Here is a 22,947-nt window from a genome sequence, read left to right on the forward strand (position 1 = left end):
GAGCAGAGAGCCACTTCAGTGAAATTCGTCCGGAAATATGATGAAATATGACTCATGTTCTTTTGTCGTAACCACCGCGACATGTTAACAGCACCATAACTCGGTGTATAGCGCGTTTAAGTCATTATTTTATATCTGAAACAGTGTCCGTGTGGCACAGGGTCCATTCCCAGTACACTGTTATAACCTGTCAGTAACACGAGCTTTGTTTCACAGGGGAGAGGATGTGCGCATGCGCCAGTGACAGCGTCTCGCGTTTGAACCAGTTCAAAAATAAAGGAAAGGATGCAAACGTCAGTGAAGTGTTTTGCTTTATTCCCTTATCCTCAGTGAACACTGCTCATATCCGAACCGAGCGCTGACAGCGTTTCTTTTCCTCTCTCAGGAGCTGAGGAGAAGGAGGATGGAGGTCAGTGTGGAGCTCCGAAAAGCAAAGAAAGATGAGCAGATTTTAAAAAGGAGAAATGTAAATCCCTGTTTACCAGATTCTCAGGATCCAAACCACAACTCACAGGTAACATTTTATCCCGTATTTTGAAAGGAATTCAGCTCATACATAAAAAGCTTGGCATAAAAATGGTACCTACTGCCATCTGTAGGGAGGCAAACTCTCGCGGTTACCAGAGAACCAGCCCCCCATTCTAACTAACCCTGTCTATATAATAGGCCAGGGGTCACCAAACTTTTTTCTCTGGGGGCCACATTGTCGTTCCTGACTGTGATGGGGGGCCGGGGTCGAGTCAGCTATCTCATCTCATTATCTCTAGCCGCTTCATCCTTCTACAGGGTCGCAGGCAAGCTGGAGCCCATCCCAGCTGACTACGGGCGAAAGGCGGGGTACACCCTGGACAAGTCGCCAGGTCATCACAGGGCTGACACATAGACACAGACAACTATTCACACTCACATTCACACCTACGGTCAATTTAGAGTCACCAGTTAACCTAACCTGCATGTCTTTGGACTGTGGGGGAAACCGGAGCACCCGGAGGAAACCCACACGGACAGAACATGCAAACTCCACACAGAAAGGCCCTCGCCGGCCCCGGGGCTCGAACCCAGGACCTTCTTGCTGTGAGGCGACAGCGCTAACCACTACACCACCGTGCCGCCCGAGTCAGCTATATAACATAGAATTGTATGATCCAGCAGCACGGTGGTGTAGTGGTTAGTGCTGTCGCCTCACAGCAAGAAGGTCCGGGTTCGAGCCCTGTGGCCGGCAAGAGCCTTGCTGTGTGGAGTTTGCATGTTCTGTCCGTGTGGGTTTGCTCCGGTTTCCCCCACAGTCCAAAGACATGCAGGTTAGGTTAACTGGTGACTCTAAGGCCAAGTTTACATTAGACCGTATCTGTCTCATTTTCATCGCGGATGCACTGTCCGTTTACATTAAACCGCCTGGAAACGCCGGGAAACGGGAATCCGCCAGGGTCCACGTATTCAATCCAGATCGGGTCTGGTCCGGTGCTGTGTAAACATTGAGAATACGCGGATACGCTGTGCTGAGCTCTAGCTGGCGTCGTCATTGGACAACGTCACTGTGACAACCACCTTCCTGATTCGCTGGCGTTGGTCATGTGACGCGACTGCTGAATAATGGCGCGGACTTCCGCCTTGTATCACCTTTCATTAAAGAGTATAAAAGTATGAAAATACTGCAAATACTGATGCAAATACTGCCCATTGTGTAGTTATGATTGTCTTTAGGCTTGCCATCCTTCCACTTGCAAGTGGTAAGTGATGCGCATGCCCGACATGCACTGGGATCACACACACAGCGGCTCAGTCCCGAATCACTGCTCGTGTGCTCCACTCGCGCGCTCTGTGAGCTGCGCAGGGCCGGAGTGCGCACCCTCCAGAGGGCACTCGCTGTTCAGGGCGGAGTGATTTGGAGCGCAGGATGCCTGCGGAGCCGAGCGTATCCGTGTATTGGCGTTGCTGTGTGCAGGCAAATCGTGTATTGGTGTTGCTGTGTGCACACTAATCGTTTTAAAAACGTTAATCTGATGATCTGCTGATACGGTCTAATGTAAACCCCACCTAAATTGAGCATAGGTGTGAATGTGAGTGTGAATGGTTGTCTGTGTCTGTGTCAGCCCTGTGATGACCTGGCGACTTGTCCAGGGTGTACCCCGCCTTTCGCCCGTAGTCAGCTGGGATAGGCTCCAGCTTGCCTGTGACCCTGTAGAAGGATAAAGCGGCTAGAGATAATGAGATGTATGACCCAGACAAATATGACCACCAGCAGGCCTCATTGTGTAGTAGAGATTACTAGCCTGGCACAGCCATCCACACTACTATATCAACACTTGATTCCTGGCACATATTTGTTTATCTTTACTAGTGGTTTGCAAAAGTAGTAATCGAGTCTTCACACTTTGTTTTAATTTGAAATACCACTGATATTCCATTTATTTATTTTCTAATAAAAATAACATCAAAGCTGTCAAGGTAAGAAACATCTGCCTAGTTGAGGTGATTGACCCTGGCAAAGGGGAGTGGAAAATTATAAATTGTAGGTAGGCCTGTTGATATTATTAATAATAATTGTGTGCAGCACTTAATAAAGGTCAAATAACTCATACACGTTGTTCCCCAAATCTTCGGTTCGCCTGGTCATAGCAGGTGCGGAGAGACTCACCGCGTTGAGCGCATCTTTCTTGTCGGGACACACCTCCTCGGCCACAGCAAGCATGCATACTTTAACAAAGTCCCCATCAGTAAACGGCTTTCCATGGGTAGCTAGTAGGTGAGCTACCTTATAGCTAGCTCGGACAGCAGCCTGGTTGATCTGGGTTTGGCGAAGGAATACATTCTGTTGTGCAGCCAGTCCGCATTTCATCCTCCGAATCCTGTCTTCTCTTGTTTGCCCTCACAAACTAGCATACTCTTTGTGGCGGGTTTCGTAGTGACGACGCAGATTATGTTCTTTGAAAACCGACACACTTTCTTGACATACAAGACAAACTGCACGGTCCTTACACTGAACGAAAAATAATCGGCGGTCCACTGTTCTTTAAAAACTCTGCACTCTCTGTCACCTTTTCACTTACCGCTAGCCATTTTGCTGTCCTGAACACTGACAGTTCTCTGCGCGTGCGCTGCCTGTCACTGCTTGATCGCGAGCATATGACGAAAATTCGGAAAATATGAACAGTTCATTTTATAACTAAATATCAATTTTAATTGATAAAATCAACAAAATACAAGATGCAGACATGTTATTATTCGCCAAAAAGCAATTTAAAAAAATAGGCCATGACCACTTTTGGGGATTGCCTCATAGGGCCGGTTCAAGTGGTGAGGGGCTGGGGGGCCGGTCAAAGGGGGGTGGCAGGCCGGAGTCAGCCCGTGGGCCGTAGTTTGATGACCCCTGTAATAGGCCAAAGTCAGAGGGCTATAGAAATCCTCAGTGAAATAAACCCCGACAGGGTGATCGGCAAGAAGGTTCCGGGTTTGAACCTCACAGCTGACGGGGTCTTTCTGTATGGAGTTTGCATGTTCTCCCCATGTCTGCGTGGGTTTCCTCCGGGTGCTCCGGTTTCCTCTGACATTTCGAATGCATGCAGATTAGGTAAAATACACCTCAAAGTGCTGGGTAGTACTGGGACAGGAGGCTGCCTGGGAAGACCAGGTCCTGGCATGGGAGGGACTTTGACTTGACTGATCTCAGAAACGTATAATATTAAGAACAATTTGTTACGTGTAGTTATTACACAGTTCATTTGGTCAGTTGTAGCAGTCTACATGTTACTGTACTATGGACTACGTCAGGGGTTTTCAAAGTGTGGGAGAGTCAGCTCCCCCCCAGAGAGCAAATAAACAACAGCGCCCCCACTTACAATTTTTGTTGTTGCTATACTTAATGTTCCATTCGTATTTTTAAAAAATGGTTGTTGTACACATTTTTATTTTTTTCTTTTACACATTTTAATCATCTGTGCTTTTTTAAAACATCTTTTTTTTTTTTTACACATTTTAAACATCTGAGCTTTTTTAAAAAACATCTTGTTTAACACATTTTAAACGTCTCATAGCATCGTTAGCTAGCACCTCTTGGCAGACGACACACTGTGGCAGTGGACAGATCCAGTCCATGAAAATCCAAACTTTAAATAATCGTGGTCATACTTCCTTCTTTTTTTGCTTGGCCCAGACTCTGTCTCCTCACTCACTGTAGCTTTAGGTACTAAAAATCGATCCATTTTGTCTCTGGCAAAGGCTAGGCTGAAGTTCTCTAAATGTCCGCAATAGTAACTTATTCTGGTTTATTTTTCCTCACGTTGCCCCCCCCCGGAAGAACTCTGGCGCCCCCTAGGGGAGGCGCGCCCCACACTTTGAAAAGCTCTGGACTACGTCATTACTGGAAGCAATAAAATAATTTTAAATCAATATTTTGTATCAAATTGTTGATTCCTTTACTGTGTAGCTGTGTAGTAAGCAGGATAATGTACATCGACCCATTTATGATTGCCCATTACCCATTCATCCACTTCATGTCAGGGTCATCACCCTGTCGGGGTTTCTTCTTTTTCTTCTTCTTTCGGCTGCTCCTATTAGGGGTCGCCACAGCGGATCCGTTCCGCATGTTTGATTTGGCATCAGATGCCCTTCTTGACCCAACCCTCCCCAATCTATCCGGGTTTGGGACCAGCACTAAGCATACACTAGTTTGTGCAACCCCAGTGGCTGGGTATTTTACCTAATCTGCATGTATTTGAAATGTCAGAGGAAACCGGAGCACCCGGAGGAAACCCACGCAAACATGGGGAGAACATGCAAACTCCATACAGAAAGGCCCCGTCAGCTGTGAGGTTCAAACCCGGAACCTTCTTGCCGATCACCCTGTCGGGGTTTATTTCACAATAATAACCGACTCGCTGTACATTATTCCTTACGTATTTAAGAGTCCTCACCAAGATAACATGACATAAATAAACTTGTTTTATTGCTGTAAATACTACTTCGAACAAAAGTAGAACAAAATATATGAGACTTTTGATAAACATCAAATGTATTAAAATATGTACAGAGAAGTTTAAAAAAAATCAGATCCATTGTACTACAGAGTACTATTACTAATGAACATTAAAGGAAATTGTGTGTTGTGTGGGCCTGCCTTGTGAACATCAGAATCATGTTTATGGGTCAAGTATGTTGACACACACACAAGGAATTTGGGTCTGGCAGTTGGTGTCTCTCTCTCTAGCGATACAGAAAAAAAATTTGGGGGGGGGGGGGGGGGGTGTGAATATACACTACCGTTCAAAAGTTTGGGGTCACTTTGAAATGTCCTTATTTTTGAAAGAAAAGCACTGTTCTTTTCAATGAAGATCACTTTAAACTAATCAGAAATCCACTCTATACATTGCTAATGTGGTAAATGACTATTCTAGCTGCAAATGTCTGGTTTTTGGTGCAATGTCTACATAGGTGTATAGAGGCCCATTTCCAGCAACTATTGCCGCTTTTCCACTACAAACGCGGCTGAGTCGGGCTGAACCGTGCCGTGCCGAGTTGGGCTGAGCGGGGCTATTGAAGTTGCATTTCGACTACAACCGCGCTGAACCGTGCTGGCTGGAAGTGGGTGGACACATTGGGTGGAGTTAGCGAAAGTGGGTGGACTTCACGTGATGTCGTTAAGCGGTGCAAACAGTGACATCAGTGATCTTTTAAGCGGTAGTCTCACAACCCGAATAGTAAACAATAAACATGGAGGACATGGAGTCGTTAGTGTTGCTGGTCTTGGTGCTGTGGCTTGTTGTCACTGACAACGCCAACAGATACTGGCAAGAGCGTATAGATGAGGCGAGGCGGCGCATAAGGCTTCAGAAATTCTCGTAATTCGTAATTCTTCTCCTTCCGGGTTTGCGGTGTTTACAGATCCCAGCGTGCTCGCGGGGCGTGTGTGGGCATGTGAGGACACTCCTCCTCACCAATCAGTGCACAGGGGAGTGTCTGCTCACGCCCCCAGCCTCACTCGGCTCGGTTTGGCTCGCTTCAGCCCCACTCCAAAACCATGCGAGTTTTAGGGGCTAAGCAGGGCTGAAGCGAGCTGAGTCATGCTGTTCTTTGGTAGTCGAAACGCGAGCCGTGTCGGGCTGAAGTGAGCTGAAGCGAGCTGAAAAAGGGTAGTGGAAAAGGGCCATAACACTCCAGTGTTCTAATGGTACAATGTGTTTGCTCATTGCCTCAGAAGGCTAATGGATGATTAGAAAACCCTTGTACAATCATGTTAGCACAGCTGAAAACAGTTGAGCTCTTTAGAGAAGCTATAAAACTGACCTTCCTTTGAGCAGATTGAGTTTCTGGAGCATCGCATTTGTGGGGTCGATTAAATGCTCAAAATGGCCAGAAAAATGTCTCGACTATATTTTCTATTCATTTTACAACTTATGGTGGTAAATAAAAGTGTGACTTTTCATGGAAAACATAAAATTGTCTGGGTGACCCCAAACTTTTGAACGGTAGTGTATGTATATGTAATATAAGAAAAAATGTATATATGTTAAAAAAAAAAGTAACCTGCAGTTGATATAACTGAGCTGAGGGGCTTTATGACGATGCTGGAATTTGAACCCATGACCATCTGCGTTATAATACAGCATCTTAACCTGTGAGTAACTAGTACGAGTAGTTTCCCTGGTTCAGTGCACTCCTTTAATGCGAGTTAAGGCAGCATAGAGGCGAGTGACTCAATGGTAGCTGGTTGTGGTAGTTGTGTTGACTCCGTGGTTGTATTTTTGAATCCCAGCACCACCAAACTGAGTCTGGGAACAAGCCCCATAACCTTCAGCGGTTGTATCCGACATAAACCGCAAGTTGCAAAACAACACTGTTTCCAGTGTCTTACTCTAAAATTTACAGTAATTATTTTCAGTGAAGCTAACTATTTACGTACTTACGGAATACTAGATTATGATGTCTACCAGGAAGGCAAACAAGGTGGAATAACTCACTTTTATTGATAAAAACATAGTACATTCAACACACACATTGCAACATCCAGGGTAGGAAATGTACACATAATCCTTAACAATGCTTCGTAACATATTCTTACATTCTCAGTGTAACAGAAATTCAGGGGTCTTTATTTATGAAACCGAGTGAAAGCTAGACACCCTTCAAGCTGTTCAAAACAGGATCAGCTAAGATATCCGTTGGACATAAAAAGAGCAAAATGTCTTTCGGCAGATTCTACCGTAACTGGATCCATTAATCACTTGCCCACAAAATAAGAAATGTTTCTTGTCCTTTTTTCAGTGAGGTAATATTTTCAAGATTGAAAATATGGTATTTGGTCTTCTAAAACAGCACGTCATTTAAAAATACACTGAGTATATCAATAAAAGATTTTTAAAGAATGAAGTTCTTTTTCTTTGACACGTCTGACAGACATAACTCCCATTTTAAAAATCACTTTCATTATCCCTGTTGCTATCGTCAGTGAATTTCTGTCAGATGACCTGACGATAGACTCAGCCATTTGGTAGTTATCGTGTGGAAGCAGGCTTTATCATTTTTGGGTGTCAACAGATAGAGTTGAAATAGATTAACAGCGAAAAAACTATTTCGTTCACGAGAAAAGCCCACAGTTATTTTTAAAACATGCTATCGTCAGTCTGTCAGTCAAATGCACCTGACGATAGCAAAATTCAAGCCCTCACCACGCACATGTTGACTGACGCAAAGAGGAAATTCTACTGCGCATGATTTTTGTGACAGCAGACATTTACTTCCGGGCAAGACTTGGAGTTCTGACAGCTAGATTTCATCAAATAAATCAAGGTAAGATTTTCAGTCAGCTCTCCTGACGATAGAAATTTTTGACGATAGAAACATTGAGAATATATTTGTGCATTCATATTTAAATTTTTCTGGAGGAAAACTATCATAAGTTGAGATAAATCAGAGCCACTTGCGACCCTTTCAGCCGACAGGCCATTTCAATGTGTTATTTCCCCGCGAAAGTGACACAGTCGTGTCTATCGTCACTGTTCTGACAATTATTGTTGATATTTCAATTTTGAAAATAAATTTTATATTTTTTATTTCAATATTTTATTTTATTATTTGGTTCTAGTGATGAGGTATTTCATATTATTACTAAATTTGTCAGATTAATAATGTAAGAAACAGTTTTGTTGCTATTGTCATCTAGAGTGTCTGTCAGAATATGATGGTAGACGTTAGTTCGTCTGTCAGATTTTGATGATAGAAACCGATGTGTTTCTATTGTCATTTAGCATGTCTGTCATGTCAGGCTTTTATTAATTAGTTACCAGGACTACTGTCCTAAAATTTACTGTGAATGTCCAAGACCCCAAATGCTACTAGAAAAACTTAATAGAATGATCAAAATAATCAATTCAGCAATTTAAGGAGATGGGACTTAACTGGCCTCTGTTATGGTAGAATCTGCCTTTCCAGTATCAGCTCCCAGACCGACACGCCATATTGGATTGGTGCAACTCTACGAAATATTCACGCAGTATGACAAAAACATGATCGTTAAAATGAGATGACATACCATTTCATACACCACCTCTTTATCACTGAAGGCTGGGACAATGATACAGCACATACAGGAGGACTTATATGATTTCTTTTCCACCCTGCAGTCGTTCCAGCATTGGAGCGTTGAGGAGATCATCAACGGTGTAAACAGTCAGTGTCTGGATCATCAGTTGCAGGCCACACAGGCAGCCAGGTAAGAGACACCGCATCTTTCACACTTCATTTGGGCCACTAATGCCGCTTTTCCACTACAAACGCGGCTGAGTCGGGCTGAGCCGTGCCGTGCTGAGTCGAGCTGAGCGGGGCTGTTGGCCTTGCATTTCGACTACAACCGCACTGAACTGTGCTGGCTGGAAGTGGGTGGACACATTGGGTGGAGTTAGCGAAAGTGGGTGGACGTCACGTGATGTCGTTAAGCAGCGCAAACAGTGACATCAGTGAGCTTTTAAGCGGTAGTCTCACGACCCAAATAGTAAACAATAAACATGGAGGACATGGAGTCGTTAGTGTTGCTGGTCTTGGTGCTGTGGCTTGTTGTCACCGACAATGCGGACAGATACTGGCAAGAGCGTATAGATGAGGCGAGGCGCATAAGGCTTCAGAAATTCTCGTAATTCGTAATTCTTCTTCTTCCGGGTTTACGGTGTTTACAGATCCCAGCGCGCTCGCGGGGCGTGTGTGGGCATGTGAGGACACTCCTCCTCACCAATCAGTGCACAGGGGAGTGTCTGCTCACGCCCCCAGCCTCACTCGGCACGGTTTGGCTCGCTTCAGCCCCACTCCAAAACGGTGCGAGTTTTAGGGGCTAAGCAGGGCTGAAGCGAGCCGAGTCGTGCTGTTTTTTGGTAGTCGAAACGCGAGCCGTGTCGGGCTGAAGTGAGCTGAAGCGAGCTGAAGTGAGCTGAAAAAGGGTAGTGGAAAAGGGCCATAAGGTCTCATTTACACAGGTTTTAGGCCACTTTCTTTTACATTAATGGGATTTCGCAGACGCTCTTATCCAGAGCAACGTACAAGATATCCAGAGCAGCCTGGGGAGCAGTTGGGGGTTAGGTGCCTTGCTCAAGGGCACTTCAGCCATTTCTGCTGGTCCAGGGAATCAAACCAGCAACCTTTTGGTCCTGAAGCTGCTTTTTTAACCTTCAGGCCACGGCTTTGAGCTTTAGACCAAATGTATAAGTCACTATCTGGTTATTATGAGTTCTTTAACTCAACAACTGGCAAACAGTACAAATTCCACAACCAAGATAATACTGCTGGGGGGAGGGGGAAGGGGAAAAAAACCCAACAACAAACAAACAGCTTGGTCTGGACCAGCTACCACACTGGCCAAGCTGATCAAACTGGTAGACCAGGGGTGGGCAATTATTTTTTCCATGGGGCCACATGAGAAACAGAAAATTTTGTGGAGGGCCGGACCAAAAGGCTGAACTAAATTCTGCATAATATTAATTGTATTTCTTTATATAAAACAATAAATAACATTGTTTTTACAAGCTGCTAAGACTGGTAAGAGTATGGAAAAAAACGAGGTTGCCTTACAAAAAATTTCATTTATTCAATCAAATTTCCCAAAACAATGGTTAACAAAATGTCAACGTTTGTAACATATTTTTTTTTTCAGTCACATTCACCCCAAAACACAATAAAGACATCACAATATTGTCTTTCTACTCCAAATATCAAGCAAGATACATCATATTATAATAATGATGCCCACATTTGTAGTCTAATCACCTCATTTGGTGTTTTTCAGTTTTTTATTTGTTCAGTGAGAGAAATCTAGTCTCTGTTGGTCTTTAACGAGTGCATCAGAGTCAGATTAAATGTCTGAGGTGGAGATGTGAAGCACAGCTGACAGATGATCATCAGTCGATTCGGTGTAGGTATCAGATTGGCTCAGGCGCCTGCTGGTGACGTCACAATATGTGATTGGCTGGACCGTTTGAAGGATGACGTACAAGTTTGTGGTTGGTCTGGACAAATTACGGAAGTAGTTATCGCAGGATTAGGTTTCGGGGGATTTTATGTCATGTTCATGTCGCGCGCATTGCGTTTTTGTTGAACACAACTTCAAAATAAAAGCAATACACATTCAGTCCATGCATGGGGTAAAATTAGAAAATACATTTATTTTGGAATTTCTAATTAACCTTACGCGGGCCGGTCAGAATGAACTAAAGGGCCGCATGCGGCCCGCGGGCCGTAAAATGCCCAGGTCTGTGGTAGACCATCTTTTCCAGGTTACTTAATGAAACAAAACAACAAATGTTTTCTCATTGCTTTGCCGTTATTTTCTTATAAACGACTTTTCTACATCGGATTAGTAGCCGTGATTCAAAAACGGCTTTCTTTCAGCTGGAGAAAACAATCGACCGGTTTGATTACCTCGGTTTGTGTTGCGGCAGCTGGTAGCTTGTCCGACTAAGCTGGATTTTTCAATTGGGAACTTGGCCGACCAAGAGTGATTCGAGCGTTTAATCCATACAAGGACTCAGCCATCACTAAGGGTGTATTCAGACCAGGATAGTTCGATAGTTCACTTGCTTTGGTCCGAACCAAATGTTTTTTTTATTCTTTCATTTTGGTGCGGTTCGCTTTCAAACTGTACATTTTAGTAAGCGGACCAAAATCCGTCAACAAAGCCACGCGCCCTGAGATCGTTCAGCTATTGGTCAGAGACGACACGCGCACAAAGCGTTAAGTTCAAAAGCAGTCATGGAGGCTTTCCGTGCTGTTATTCTTTTTAATGTCATCAAAGCTATATGTTTTTTCCAGTTTTTACTGTTTTCACAATTGTGCGATTACTATGCTGTTGTACAAGTAATTTATCAACGACGACGACAAAGGGCAAGGCGGCTACGGAGGATAGCGCTGATGAGCGCACATCATGTTGTGACAGTTCTGGCTCTTCACGCAAGACGGAGGAGGTATGTGTCGGGATATTCGCCTTATCCATCGTAATAGATGAATTTCTTTTTTGCGTCGCTAGTACCGCCACATTTTGAAAGAATGTCCCTGATTTTAATGTAGGTCTGACGGAGTTTCTTCACTTTTAGCCGACATTGTTCTGGGGAGCGCGTGAACCCCTTCTCCTTCATTTTCTCACTGAATACAGCAAACACGTCGGCATTTTTGTGTGTTCTCTCCAAAAGCTCAGATATGTGGACATCTGCCCATATATCCACAAGGGTACGCGTTTCTTCCTCGGCCCACGTTTGCCCCCTACTCATTTTTTGTACTCTGTAGTCTAGCCTACCACTGGTCTGAATGACTGAACGACTGTTGTAAGGTTCCCTTGACAACCGAAACAGTGTTTGCACTTTGCGGTGGAGTGTCAAGACTCTGTTTCCCATAATGCTCGACAAACGACGGAAGCTCCCGAGGTACAAAAAAGCAAAACTGTCGGATTAGGTCCGGTCTGCTTTCACACCTCCAAAAGATCCACACCAGGGTTCCTTTGGTCCGGACCGAGTCCGACCTTGCAGCTCGGTCTCGGTCCGCTTGTTTGGTCCGGACCAGAGTTCGGTGGTTTGTATTCAGACCAACCCAAAAGGTCCGGACCAAGGGAAATTTGGTTCGTTTGGTCGTTTAGTCCGGACTAAACAACGTAGGTGTGAATACGCCCTAAAACTCAGGATTTTCATCTTTTAAGCAAGATGTGATGGGTTTAGTTTGTGCACAAGTTCTCATGAGCACCACATGTTTCATTTTCAAACTTCCTCTTGTGGTTCTGAATATCACATGGTTGTATAAGACAACTGGATTCCTGGTTCCTTTTTTTGCGGTTGTCAAACTCAACGTTTCTGTGTCTCTTATCACGTATTCTGCATTGCTAAATAAATGAACGCTGCATTCAGCTTCTCTCTGAGCTGCTTTGTGCTTTTGTTATCACCACCATTCCTGTTTTTTTTTTGTATTTTTTTTATTTGCATTGTTGCCAAGTCTGTATTCTACAACCATTTTCCAGCATGACTGTTACGGTTAAATGGATTGTAATTTTTCAAAGTGCCATCATGTAATGCATTTTAACATTAAATATTTGCAGTTTCCATATTGCTTTACCCCACCAGGAAGTTGCTGTCCAGAGAAAAACATCCTCCTATCGACTCTATCGTGGAAGCAGGTCTGATCACTCCATTAGTGAGCTTCCTCTACTACTCTCACTGTCCTCCCATCCAGTTTGCAGCTGCCTGGGCTCTCACCAACATCGCCTCGGGCACCTCAGACCAAACGAGGACCGTGGTGGAGGCAGGAGCCATTCCAGCCTTCATCAGCCTCATCTCTTCTCCTCATCCTCACATCAGCGAGCAGGCTATCTGGGCCCTCGGCAATATTGCTGGTGAGAAGATCTAGCAGGAAACATTTTACAGATACGGGTTCTGGTTGAGTCTCACTTTGTTCTCCTTTTAAGGTGATGGCCCGATGTACAGAGACAAAGTCATCACACACGGAGCCATCGAGCCCCTGCTCGCACTGCTGTCTGTCCCCAACCTGTCTATGTTTACTGTAAGTACGTTTGTCACTCAGGATGTACAACCCCGATTCCAAAAAAGTTGGGACAAAGTACAAATTGTAAATAAAAACGGAATGCAATAATTTACAAATCTCAAAAACTGATATTGTATTCACAATAGAACATAGACAACATATCAAATGTCGAAAGTGAGACATTTTGAAATTTCATGCCAAATATTGGCCCATTTGAAATTTCATGACAGCAACACATCTCAAAAAAGTTGGGACAGGGGCAATAAGAGGCTGGAAAAGTTAAAGGTACAAAAAAGAAACAGCTGGAGGACCAAATTGCAACTCATTAGGTCAATTGGCAATAGGTCATTAACATGACTGGGTATAAAAAGAGCATCTTGGAGTGGCAGCGGCTCTCAGAAGTAAAGATGGGAAGAGGATCACCAATCCCCGTAATTCTGCGCCGACAAATAGTGAAGCAATATCAGAAAGGAGTTCGACAGTGTAAAATTGCAAAGAGTTTGAACATATCATCATCTACAGTGCATAATATCATCAAAAGATTCAGAGAATCTGGAAGAATCTCTGTGCGTAAGGGTCAAGGCCGGAAAACCATACTGGGTGCCCGTGATCTTCGGGCCCTTAGACGGCACTGCATCACATACAGGCATGCTTCTGTATTGGAAATCACAAAATGGGCTCAGGAATATTTCCAGAGAACATTATCTGTGAACACAATTCACCGTGCCATCCGCCGTTGCCAGCTAAAACTCTATAGTTCAAAGAAGGAGCCGTATCTAAACAAGATCCAGAAGTCTTCTCTGGGCCAAGGCTCATTTAAAATGGACTGTGGCAAAGTGGAAAACTGTTCTGTGGTCAGATGAATCAAAATTTGAAGTTCTTTATGGAAATCAGGGACGTATCTGTGAAGATACTCAGTCGTCCAGGTACATAGTAATCTGTGGTTGGTAGAAGAGAGCAACTGGACTTGCTTGAAAAGTCTTGAAGACGTTTCGCCTCTCGTCCGAAAGGCATCATCAGTTCTGTCTGTCTAATAGGGAGTATCAATTATTTGATACTCCCTATTAGACAGACAGAACTGATGATGCCTTTCGGACGAGAGGCGAAACGTCTTCAAGACTTTTCAAGCAAGTCCAGTTGCTCTCTTCTACCAACCACAGATTACTATGTACCTGGACGACTGAGTATCTTCACAGATATGTTTCTACACACTTTGGGATGAGTTCCCTTCGACTAGTGCGGGAGTATGAGAGGACTTCCAGAAAACTGGCAGACATCTTAGCCAGAGAGGATCGTTCAATTTTGTCAGCCTGGAACGACCATCACTGAACAGAGGTGGGTGTCTATGACATCTATCAGCCACCTTCAATGCAGCCATCAGCATTCTGATTTGGATTCTATTATGATCCATGAGAGGATAAATACTTGATACTCCCTATTAGACAGACAGAACTGATGATGCCTTTCGGACGAGAGGCGAAACGTCTTCAAGACTTTTCAAGCAAGTCCAGTTGCTCTCTTCTACCAACCACGAAATCAGGGACGCCATGTCATTCGGACTAAAGAGGAGAAGGACGACCCGAGTTGTTATCAGCGCTCGGTTCAGAAGCCTGCATCTCTGATGGTATGGGGTTGCATTAGTGCGTGTGGCATGGGCAGCTTACACATCTGGAAAGACACCATCAATGGTGAAAGGTATATCCAGGTTCTAGAGCAACATATGCTCCCATCCAGACGACGTCTCTTTCAGGGAAGACCTTGCATTTTCCAACGTGACAATGCCAAACCACATACTGCATCAATTACAGCATCATGGCTGCGTAGAAGAAGGGTCCGGGTACTGAACTGGCCAGCCTGCAGTCCAGATCTTTCACCCATAGAAAACATTTGGCGCATCATAAAACGGAAGATACGACAAAAAAGACCTAAGACAGTTGAGCAACTAGAATCCTACATTAGACAAGAATGAGTTAACATTCCTATCCCTAAACTTGAGCAACTTGTCTCCTCAGTCCCCAGACGTTTACAGACTGTTGTAAAGAGAAAAGGGGATGTGTCACAGTGGTAAACATGGCCTTGTCCCAACTTTTTTGAGACGTGTTGTTGTCATGAAATTTAAAATCACCTAATTTTTCTCTTTAAATGATACATTTTCTCAGTTTAAACATTTGATATGTCATCTATGTTCTATTCTGAATAAAATATGGAATTTTGAAACTTCCACATCATTGCATTCCGTTTTTATTTACAATTTGTACTTTGTCCCAACTTTTTTGGAATCAGGGTTGTACTACGGATATATATGTAGAACTGTACTGGGTAGCAGTAGCTCAGGAATGGTTTGGATAAAAATCTAATTTACGTTTTTTCAGTGTTCCTTTTTATCCCCCTGTAATATGTCCCTGATGTGGGTGGAGTACAGAAGCACAGCAAGAGGGAGCTGATGTTCACACACACACTTTATCTGACTTATTTTCTTGCTTTTCAGCTTTATTCATTCGCTGCTCACGCACAGTCACACACGCAACACACACACAGACACACGTGTTCTGGTCGGGAGAGCTTCCCTCTCTCTGCTCTCTCCCTCCTTTTCTATACTTTGTCACTGCAACAACACAGACACACAACATTGACTTTGCCACTCGCCTTCCCTGGCCCCGCCCTCCATTCACAAACTGACACTAGGCCACGCCCCCGCTGCCACATACCCCCACCACCCAACTCAGGCCGGAGAGCCATCCGGCCTGCAGCAGACGAAAGTCTGGCACTACCATCTGCACGCCCGCCCTGTGGACCACCTCGAATTTATTGGCTAGAGGGCTGGATACCAACAGGTGATACGCGCACTGGCGTCTTTCATACGGTGGAGCGACTGGAGGGGCGTGTGGTCCGAACAGAGGGTGAAAGGGCGCCCCAGCAGGTAGTACCGGAGGATTGCCCACTTGATGGCTAAGCAGTCTTTCTCGATCTTCTTATGGTCCCCGTCATCTCTGAGCAAGGGTGGCTCTTCGGTGGCGCCGCTGACGTCTCTCTTCCGCGCGCTGTTGTAGCCTCGTCTCGGACAAGGTCTTTCCACTGTGAATGTGGTCTCTCCACACAGATCTGTTGGCTGTGGTGTTGTACCAGTCGTCACCAATGCCAATTATGGTTAAATTTTCTTTCCACTGCTTCTTGGGGCGTCCACGAGATCTAATTCCATGGGCAAGCTCTCCAAAGAGAAGGCATCAGTCCAAGCAGTAGACTCTTTCTCGATGGTGCTGTACTTACTCTCACGCATCGAGAGCTTGCGGCTGATGTACAGCACGGGGCGTTCCTCGCCCTCCACCTTCTGGGACAAAACAGCCCCTAGCCCTCTCTCCGATGCGTCTGTTTGCAAAATAAAGGGGATGTGTTTTCATTCTGAAATCAACTCGTCACAATTTTCAGACGAATTTCTCGAAGCTTGGCAAAAGGCTATATGACGCTTATATAACGGTAATACACATATTGCAATTTAATTTCGTTTGTGAAAACTTTAACCAGCGTTTTAACCCTTGATTAAATAACTTCTACTTTGACAGTTTCATGAGGGTGTACGTTCTTCTGAAATCAGCTCCTCTCACAATTTGTGGAGGAATTTCACCAAACTTGGCAAAAGGCTTTGTTATATGACAGTTATACGCTTATTGAAATTTCGTTTAATTTGGGCAAATTTTACCAGCGTTATGCGCTTGATTATTAACCAACTTGTACTTTGGCAATTTCAAGGTGTGCTTGCTTTCTGAAATCAACTTCCCTTACAATTTTTATCCCCCGCTGGCCGAAAGGCCCGAAGAGGGATTATGTCGTGGCGATGTCCATCCTGGGAAGGGTGCTCAGCTTCTGAAATCAACTCCTCTCACAATTTTTGGAGGAATTTCACGAAACGTGACAGGATTCTTTGTTATATGCCAGTAATACCCATATCGCTATTTCGTTCAATTCAGTCGCATTTTACCAGAGTTATGGCCTCGTTACCAGCGGGAGATATTGTGCTCTCAGAGCACTGTTTTTTCCAAGTCATGTTTTGTGTCTGAAATTTGCATCAGTAGTTTTGCACTGGAACTACAAGACCAATGTAGCTAGCAAGTAATGAACATCTGTCTCACTCAAACATTTTTTGTAACCAGTTGTGTATGATATATACAGTGGTGCTTGAAAGTTTGTGAACCCTTTAGAATTTTCTATATTTCTGCATAAATATGACCTAAAACAACATCAGATTTTCACACAAGTCCTAAAAGTAGATAAAGAGAACCCAGTTAAACAAATGAAACAAAAATATTATACTTGGCCATTTATTTATTGAACAAAATGACCCAATATTACATATCTGTGAGTGGCAAAAGTATGTGAACCTTTGCTTTCAGTATCTGGTGTGACCCCCTTGTGCAGCAATAACTGCAACTAAATGTTTCCAGTAACTGTTGATCAGTCCTGCACACCGGCTTGGAGGAATTTTAGCCCGTTCCTCTGTACAGAACAGCTTCAACTCTGGGATGTTGGTGGGTTTCCTCACATGAACTGCTCGCTTCAGGTCCTTCCACAACATTTCCATTGGATTAAGGTCAGGACTTTGACTTGGCCATTCCAAAACATTAACTTTATTCTTCTTCAACCATTCTTTGGTAGAATGACTTGTGTGCTTAGGGTCGTTGTCTTGCTGCATGACCCACCTTCTCTTGAGATTCAGTTCATGGACAGATGTCCTGATCTTTTCCTTTAGAATTCGCTGGTATAATTCAGAATTCATTGTTCCATCAATGATGGCAAGCCGTCCTGGCCCAGATGCAGCAAAACAGGCCCAAACCATGATACTACCACCACCATGTTTCACAGATGGGATAAGGTTCTTATGCTGGAACGCAGTGTTTTCTTTTCTCCAAACATAATGCTTCTCATTTAAACCAAAAAGTTCTATTTTCGTTTCATCCGGCCACAAAACATTTTTCCAATAGTCTTCTGGCTTGTCCACGTGATCTTTAGCAAACTGCAGACGAGCAGCAATGTTCTTTTTGGAGAGCAGTGGCTTTCTCCTCGTAACCCTGCCATGCACACTATTGTTGTTCAGTGTTCTCCTGATGGTGGATTCATGAACATTAGCATCAGCCAATGTGAGAGAGGCCTTCAGTTGCTTAGAAGTTACCCTGGGGTCCTTTGTGACCTCGCCGACTATTACACGCCTTGCTCTTGGAGTGATCTTTGTTGGTTGACCACTCCTGGGGAGGGTAACAATGGTCTTGAATTTCCTCCATTTGTACACAATCTGTTTGACTATGGATTGGTGGAGTCCAAACTCAGAGATGGTTTTGCAACCTTTTCCAGCCTGATGAGCATCAACAATGCTTTTTCTGACATCCTCAGAAATCTCCTTTGTTCATGCCATGATGCACTTCCACAAACATGTGTTGTGAAGACAAGACTTTGATAGATCCCTGTTCTTTAAATAAAACAGGGTGCCCACTCACACCTGATTGCCATCCCATTGATTGAAAACACCTGACTCTAATTTCACCTTCAAGTTAACTGCAAATCCTAGAGGTTCACATACTTTTGCCACTCACAGATATGTAATATTGGATCATTTTCCTCAATAAATAAATGACTAAGTATAATATTTTTGTCTCATTTGTTTAACCGGGTTCTCTTGATCTACTTTTAGGACCTGTGTCAAACTCTGATGATGTTTTGGGTCATATTTATGCAGAAATATAGAAAATTCTTAAGGGTTCACAAACTTTCAAGCACCACTGTACACGTTATGCTGCAGCGCTGTTGAATTCTCAGATCTGATTGGACAGGATGTTCGTGTTACTGGTGAAACTTGAGAACATGTGCAGACAAGATTTTTTATTATTAACGTTTATCGTAAAGCTTCTAAGCCTTTTCAAATTGCTAAGCCTCTGATCCTGTTAAACATGAAACACAGGCCTGATGATTGTCTCAGACCTCCGATCATTACTGAACTCTTTCTTCCTCCCTGGTTGTAGACGAGCTACCTGAGGAATGTGGCATGGACTCTGTCTAATCTATGCCGGAATAAAAACCCACCTCCTCCCGTGACCGCGGTGAAGCAGATGTTGCCGGCTCTGCTGCGCCTCCTCAAGCACAACGACTCTGAAGTGCTGTCGGACACATGCTGGGCTGTGTCCTACCTCACCGATGGCCCGAACGAGCGCATCGAGGTGGTGCTGCAGGCTGGCCTCATGCCCCAACTTGTACAGCTGCTCGCCTGCTCAGACATCAACATCATGGTGAGAAACTCCAGCCTCGTTCTCTCGTGCAATTGAATACCAAAATGGATTAAATGTGAATGAGATGCATGGATTAAAGTTTTCCGTCGTGTGACGGATTTCCGTCAACTGAACTCTCCCAAGGCCAAATGTGAGGTCGGTGCTGATCCGAGGAGAATTAAAATGACGGGTGGTTGGGTAGAGATTGGGTTATAACACTGATGTGCTGCAACACCATCAACTATCAGCAGGGTTTATTTAACTTTTTTGTTTTTGAGCCATGCTTTGTGTCGTTCATTTCCTATGTTTGATCATGTTTAAACGTTCGCTGTCTACGGTGCGGCATTAAAAAAACATGCGCTGTCAAAATTGGCAAAATACATTCCCATGTGCTTGGCGTGCTTGTGTCTGACCATTTCTGTTTTGTATTAAATTAAATCTTGCCAAAATGACTTGGTTCAAACTTGGACATATAGAAATAGAGCATGTTAAAAAAAAGAAAAGAAAAAATAAACCCCGGAAAGCCCGCTCCTCTGCTTCAGCCAGACTTGAAGACCCGACGGTGCAATGCTTGCAGACTGTCAGAAGTAATTAGACCTAAATTTATAGCTAACAAATCAGCAGACGCCCCAACAATTATTATTTTCGTTAGGCCAATGTGTAAGGTATGTTAGAACCGTGCCTTATAGCCTACGTTATATCACAATTTGAGGAGTTGGAGGCTGTGAGCGCAATGATGTTCCGACATGCGCTAAACTTTATTCCCTGAAAATCATACACCAGCGTTCAATGCCCCAAACAGTCAAAATGTCTAGAAGACGACGGTTAAATAATAATCATAGCCTACTAAGTTAAATTACATCAAAACATCTGTTTCTGTCCTATGAAATGATGGAGGAAAATGAGAACGAACGCAAAGTAGATAGCAGCCAACTTCACGCGGTCTTTTAGGTAACTTAACACTCGTGTTGGCCACAATATTTCTCTTAATAAAATCTTGAATTGTTTTTGAAGTCGTATTCAACACAAAGTAAGGTCAAATTATAATTTTAATGTAAGCGAAGATCCAAACTTTTTTGCTATATTGACGTCGAGCATAGAGGAGCATGTCATTCTGCTTTCGGTTTCGGCAGCATGGATGCGCTTTACATGAAAGAAGGCACTGATGTGTCTGCCATCGATAAAGGTGTAAAACAAGTGGAGGTGGGCTTGGCTGTACGAAATAGGTGAAAACGGAAAGCCATTCAGTTCATGGTGCAAAAAACTAAACATTCCAGGTGCTTGCATTTGTGTGGTTTGCCACAAAAAAATAATATACGGAAGCAATGGAAAGAAAGTGCAATAAATTGAATATATTAATCCATTCATTAATTGATAATAAAGTTATCAGTTCTAAGTTAATCATTCTCAGAATTTCATCGAAATCCACCCATAACCCCCCGTAGAATTTCATCGAAATCCACCCATAACCCCCCGTAGAATTTCATCGAAATCCACCCATAACCCCCCCGTAGAATTTCATCGAAATCCACCCATAACCCCCCCGTAGAATTTCATTGAAATCCACCCATAACCCCCCCCCGTAGAATTTCATCGAAATCCACCCATAACCCCCCTGTAAAATTTCATCGAAATCCACCCATAACCCCCCCGTAGAATTTCATCGAAATCCACCCATACCCCCCCCATAGAATTTCATCGAAATCCACCCATAACCCCCCCGTAGAATTTCATCGAAATCCACCCATAACCCCCCCCCCCCGTAGAATTTCATCGAAATCCACCCATAACCCCCCCATAGAATTTCATCGAAATCCACCCATAACCCCCCCCGTAGAATTTCATCGAAATCCACCCATAACCCCCCTGTAGAATTTCATCGAAATCCACCCATAACCCCCCGTAGAATTTCATCGAAATCCACCCATAACCCCCCCGTAGAATTTCATCGAAATCCACCCATAACCCCCCCGTAGAATTTCATCGAAATCCACCCATAACCTAGTCTGGTTAACACCAGACCATATCACAAGTGAAATATGGTCTGGAATCCGCCTATTGAATTTCTCGTAGGGGAGGTGTGGTTTACGATTGTCAACGGTCGTTTACTGGACGTTGCGAATATCTATCATTTGGCGTATACGTAGCCCATGGCCAATCATGGCAGTTGTACCCAGTGACGTAGTTAGAGCGGCGAAGAAAAGGAAAGAGAAAGAGAAGGCAAAACAAAAATAGACTGTAACGCCAAACGCTGTTCTTTTTTTAAAACAAACTTTCGCTCTAAACTATTCAGAACAGTGTCTAAAGCTTGATCGAAAGTTTGGTTCGTATCGCTCGCCGCCATGTTAAATGTGATCCGTAAACAGTCCCAAATAAATTACAAGCCTCCGTTTGTCGAGTAGTACGCGTCACCGTCTTTCCACCCCTCCCCACTCTCTGATTGGCTCCCTAACTCAGGCGAGCCTTTAGACCATAGTTTCCATGCTGTCTTTTCAGATCGGAACGATTGTGCAAAGCAGCATGGGATTTCCCAGGCTACCCATAACCCCCCCTGTAGAATTTAATCGAAATCCACCCATAACCCCCCCCCGTAGAATTTCATCGAAATCCACCCATACCCCCCCCCGTAGAATTTCATCGAAATCCACCCATAACCCTCCCCGTAGAATTTCATCGAAATCCACCCATAACCCCCCCGTAGAATTTCATCAAAATCCACCCATAACCCCCCCTGTAGAATTTCATCAAAATCCACCCATAACCCCCCGTAGAATTTCATCGAAATCCACCCATAACAACCCCCCGTAGAATTTCATCGAAATCCACCCATAACCCCCCGCGTAGAATTTCATCGAAATCCACCCATAACCCCCCCGTAGAATTTCATCGAAATCCACCCATAACCCCCCCCCCGTAGAATTTCATCAAAATCCACCCATAACCCCCCCGTAGAATTTCATCGAAATCCACCCATAACCCCCCCCATAGAATTTCATCAAAATCCACCCATAACCCCCCCGTAGAATTTCATCGAAATCCACCCATAACACCCCCCCCGTAGAATTTCATCGAAATACACCCATAACCCCCCGCGTAGAATTTCATCGAAATCCACCCATAACCCCCCCATAGAATTTCATCGAAATCCACCCATAACCCCCCGCGTAGAATTTCATCGAAATCCACCCATAACCCCCCCCGTAGAATTTCATCGAAATCCACCCATAACCCCCCCCGTAGAATTTCATCAAAATCCACCCATAACCCCCCCGTAGAATTTCATCGAAATCCACCCATAACACCCCCCCCCCCCGGTAGAATTTCATCGAAATCCACCCATAACCCCCTGCGTAGAATTTCATCGAAATCCACCCATAACCCCCCCCCCCCGTAGAATTTCATCGAAATCCACCCATAACCCCCCCGTAGAATTTCATCGAAATCCACCCATAACACCCCCCCCCGTAGAATTTCATCGAAATCCGCCCATAACCCTCTGCGTAGAATTTCATCGAAATCCACCCATAACCCCCCGTAGAATTTCATCGAAATCCACCCATAACACCCCCCCATAGAATTTCATCAAAATCCACCCATAAACGCCCCCCATAGAATTTCATCGAAATCCACCCATAACCCCCCGCGTAGAATTTCATCGAAATCCACCCATAACCCCCCCGTAGAATTTCATCGA

The 22,947-nt window shown here is 44.2% G+C and overlaps 1 protein-coding gene across 2 annotated transcripts in view; it reads left to right on the forward strand.

Moving 5' to 3' along the window:
- Window positions 1–22,947, forward strand: part of LOC132884896 (importin subunit alpha-1-like) — a 48,628-nt gene that overhangs the window by 240 nt on the left and 25,441 nt on the right. For both annotated transcript variants that reach the window (XM_060918940.1, XM_060918941.1), the window contains exons 2-7: window positions 217–293; window positions 386–514; window positions 8,619–8,707; window positions 12,585–12,853; window positions 12,926–13,020; window positions 19,011–19,274. In XM_060918940.1, the coding sequence (XP_060774923.1) occupies window positions 225–293; window positions 386–514; window positions 8,619–8,707; window positions 12,585–12,853; window positions 12,926–13,020; window positions 19,011–19,274 (915 nt within the window). In that variant the 5' untranslated portion in view covers window positions 217–224. The remainder of the gene's footprint in view (window positions 1–216; window positions 294–385; window positions 515–8,618; window positions 8,708–12,584; window positions 12,854–12,925; window positions 13,021–19,010; window positions 19,275–22,947) is intronic.

This window comes from Neoarius graeffei, chromosome 4 (genome assembly GCF_027579695.1).
Source record: "Neoarius graeffei isolate fNeoGra1 chromosome 4, fNeoGra1.pri, whole genome shotgun sequence".
Taxonomy (NCBI): Eukaryota; Metazoa; Chordata; class Actinopteri; order Siluriformes; family Ariidae; genus Neoarius; species Neoarius graeffei.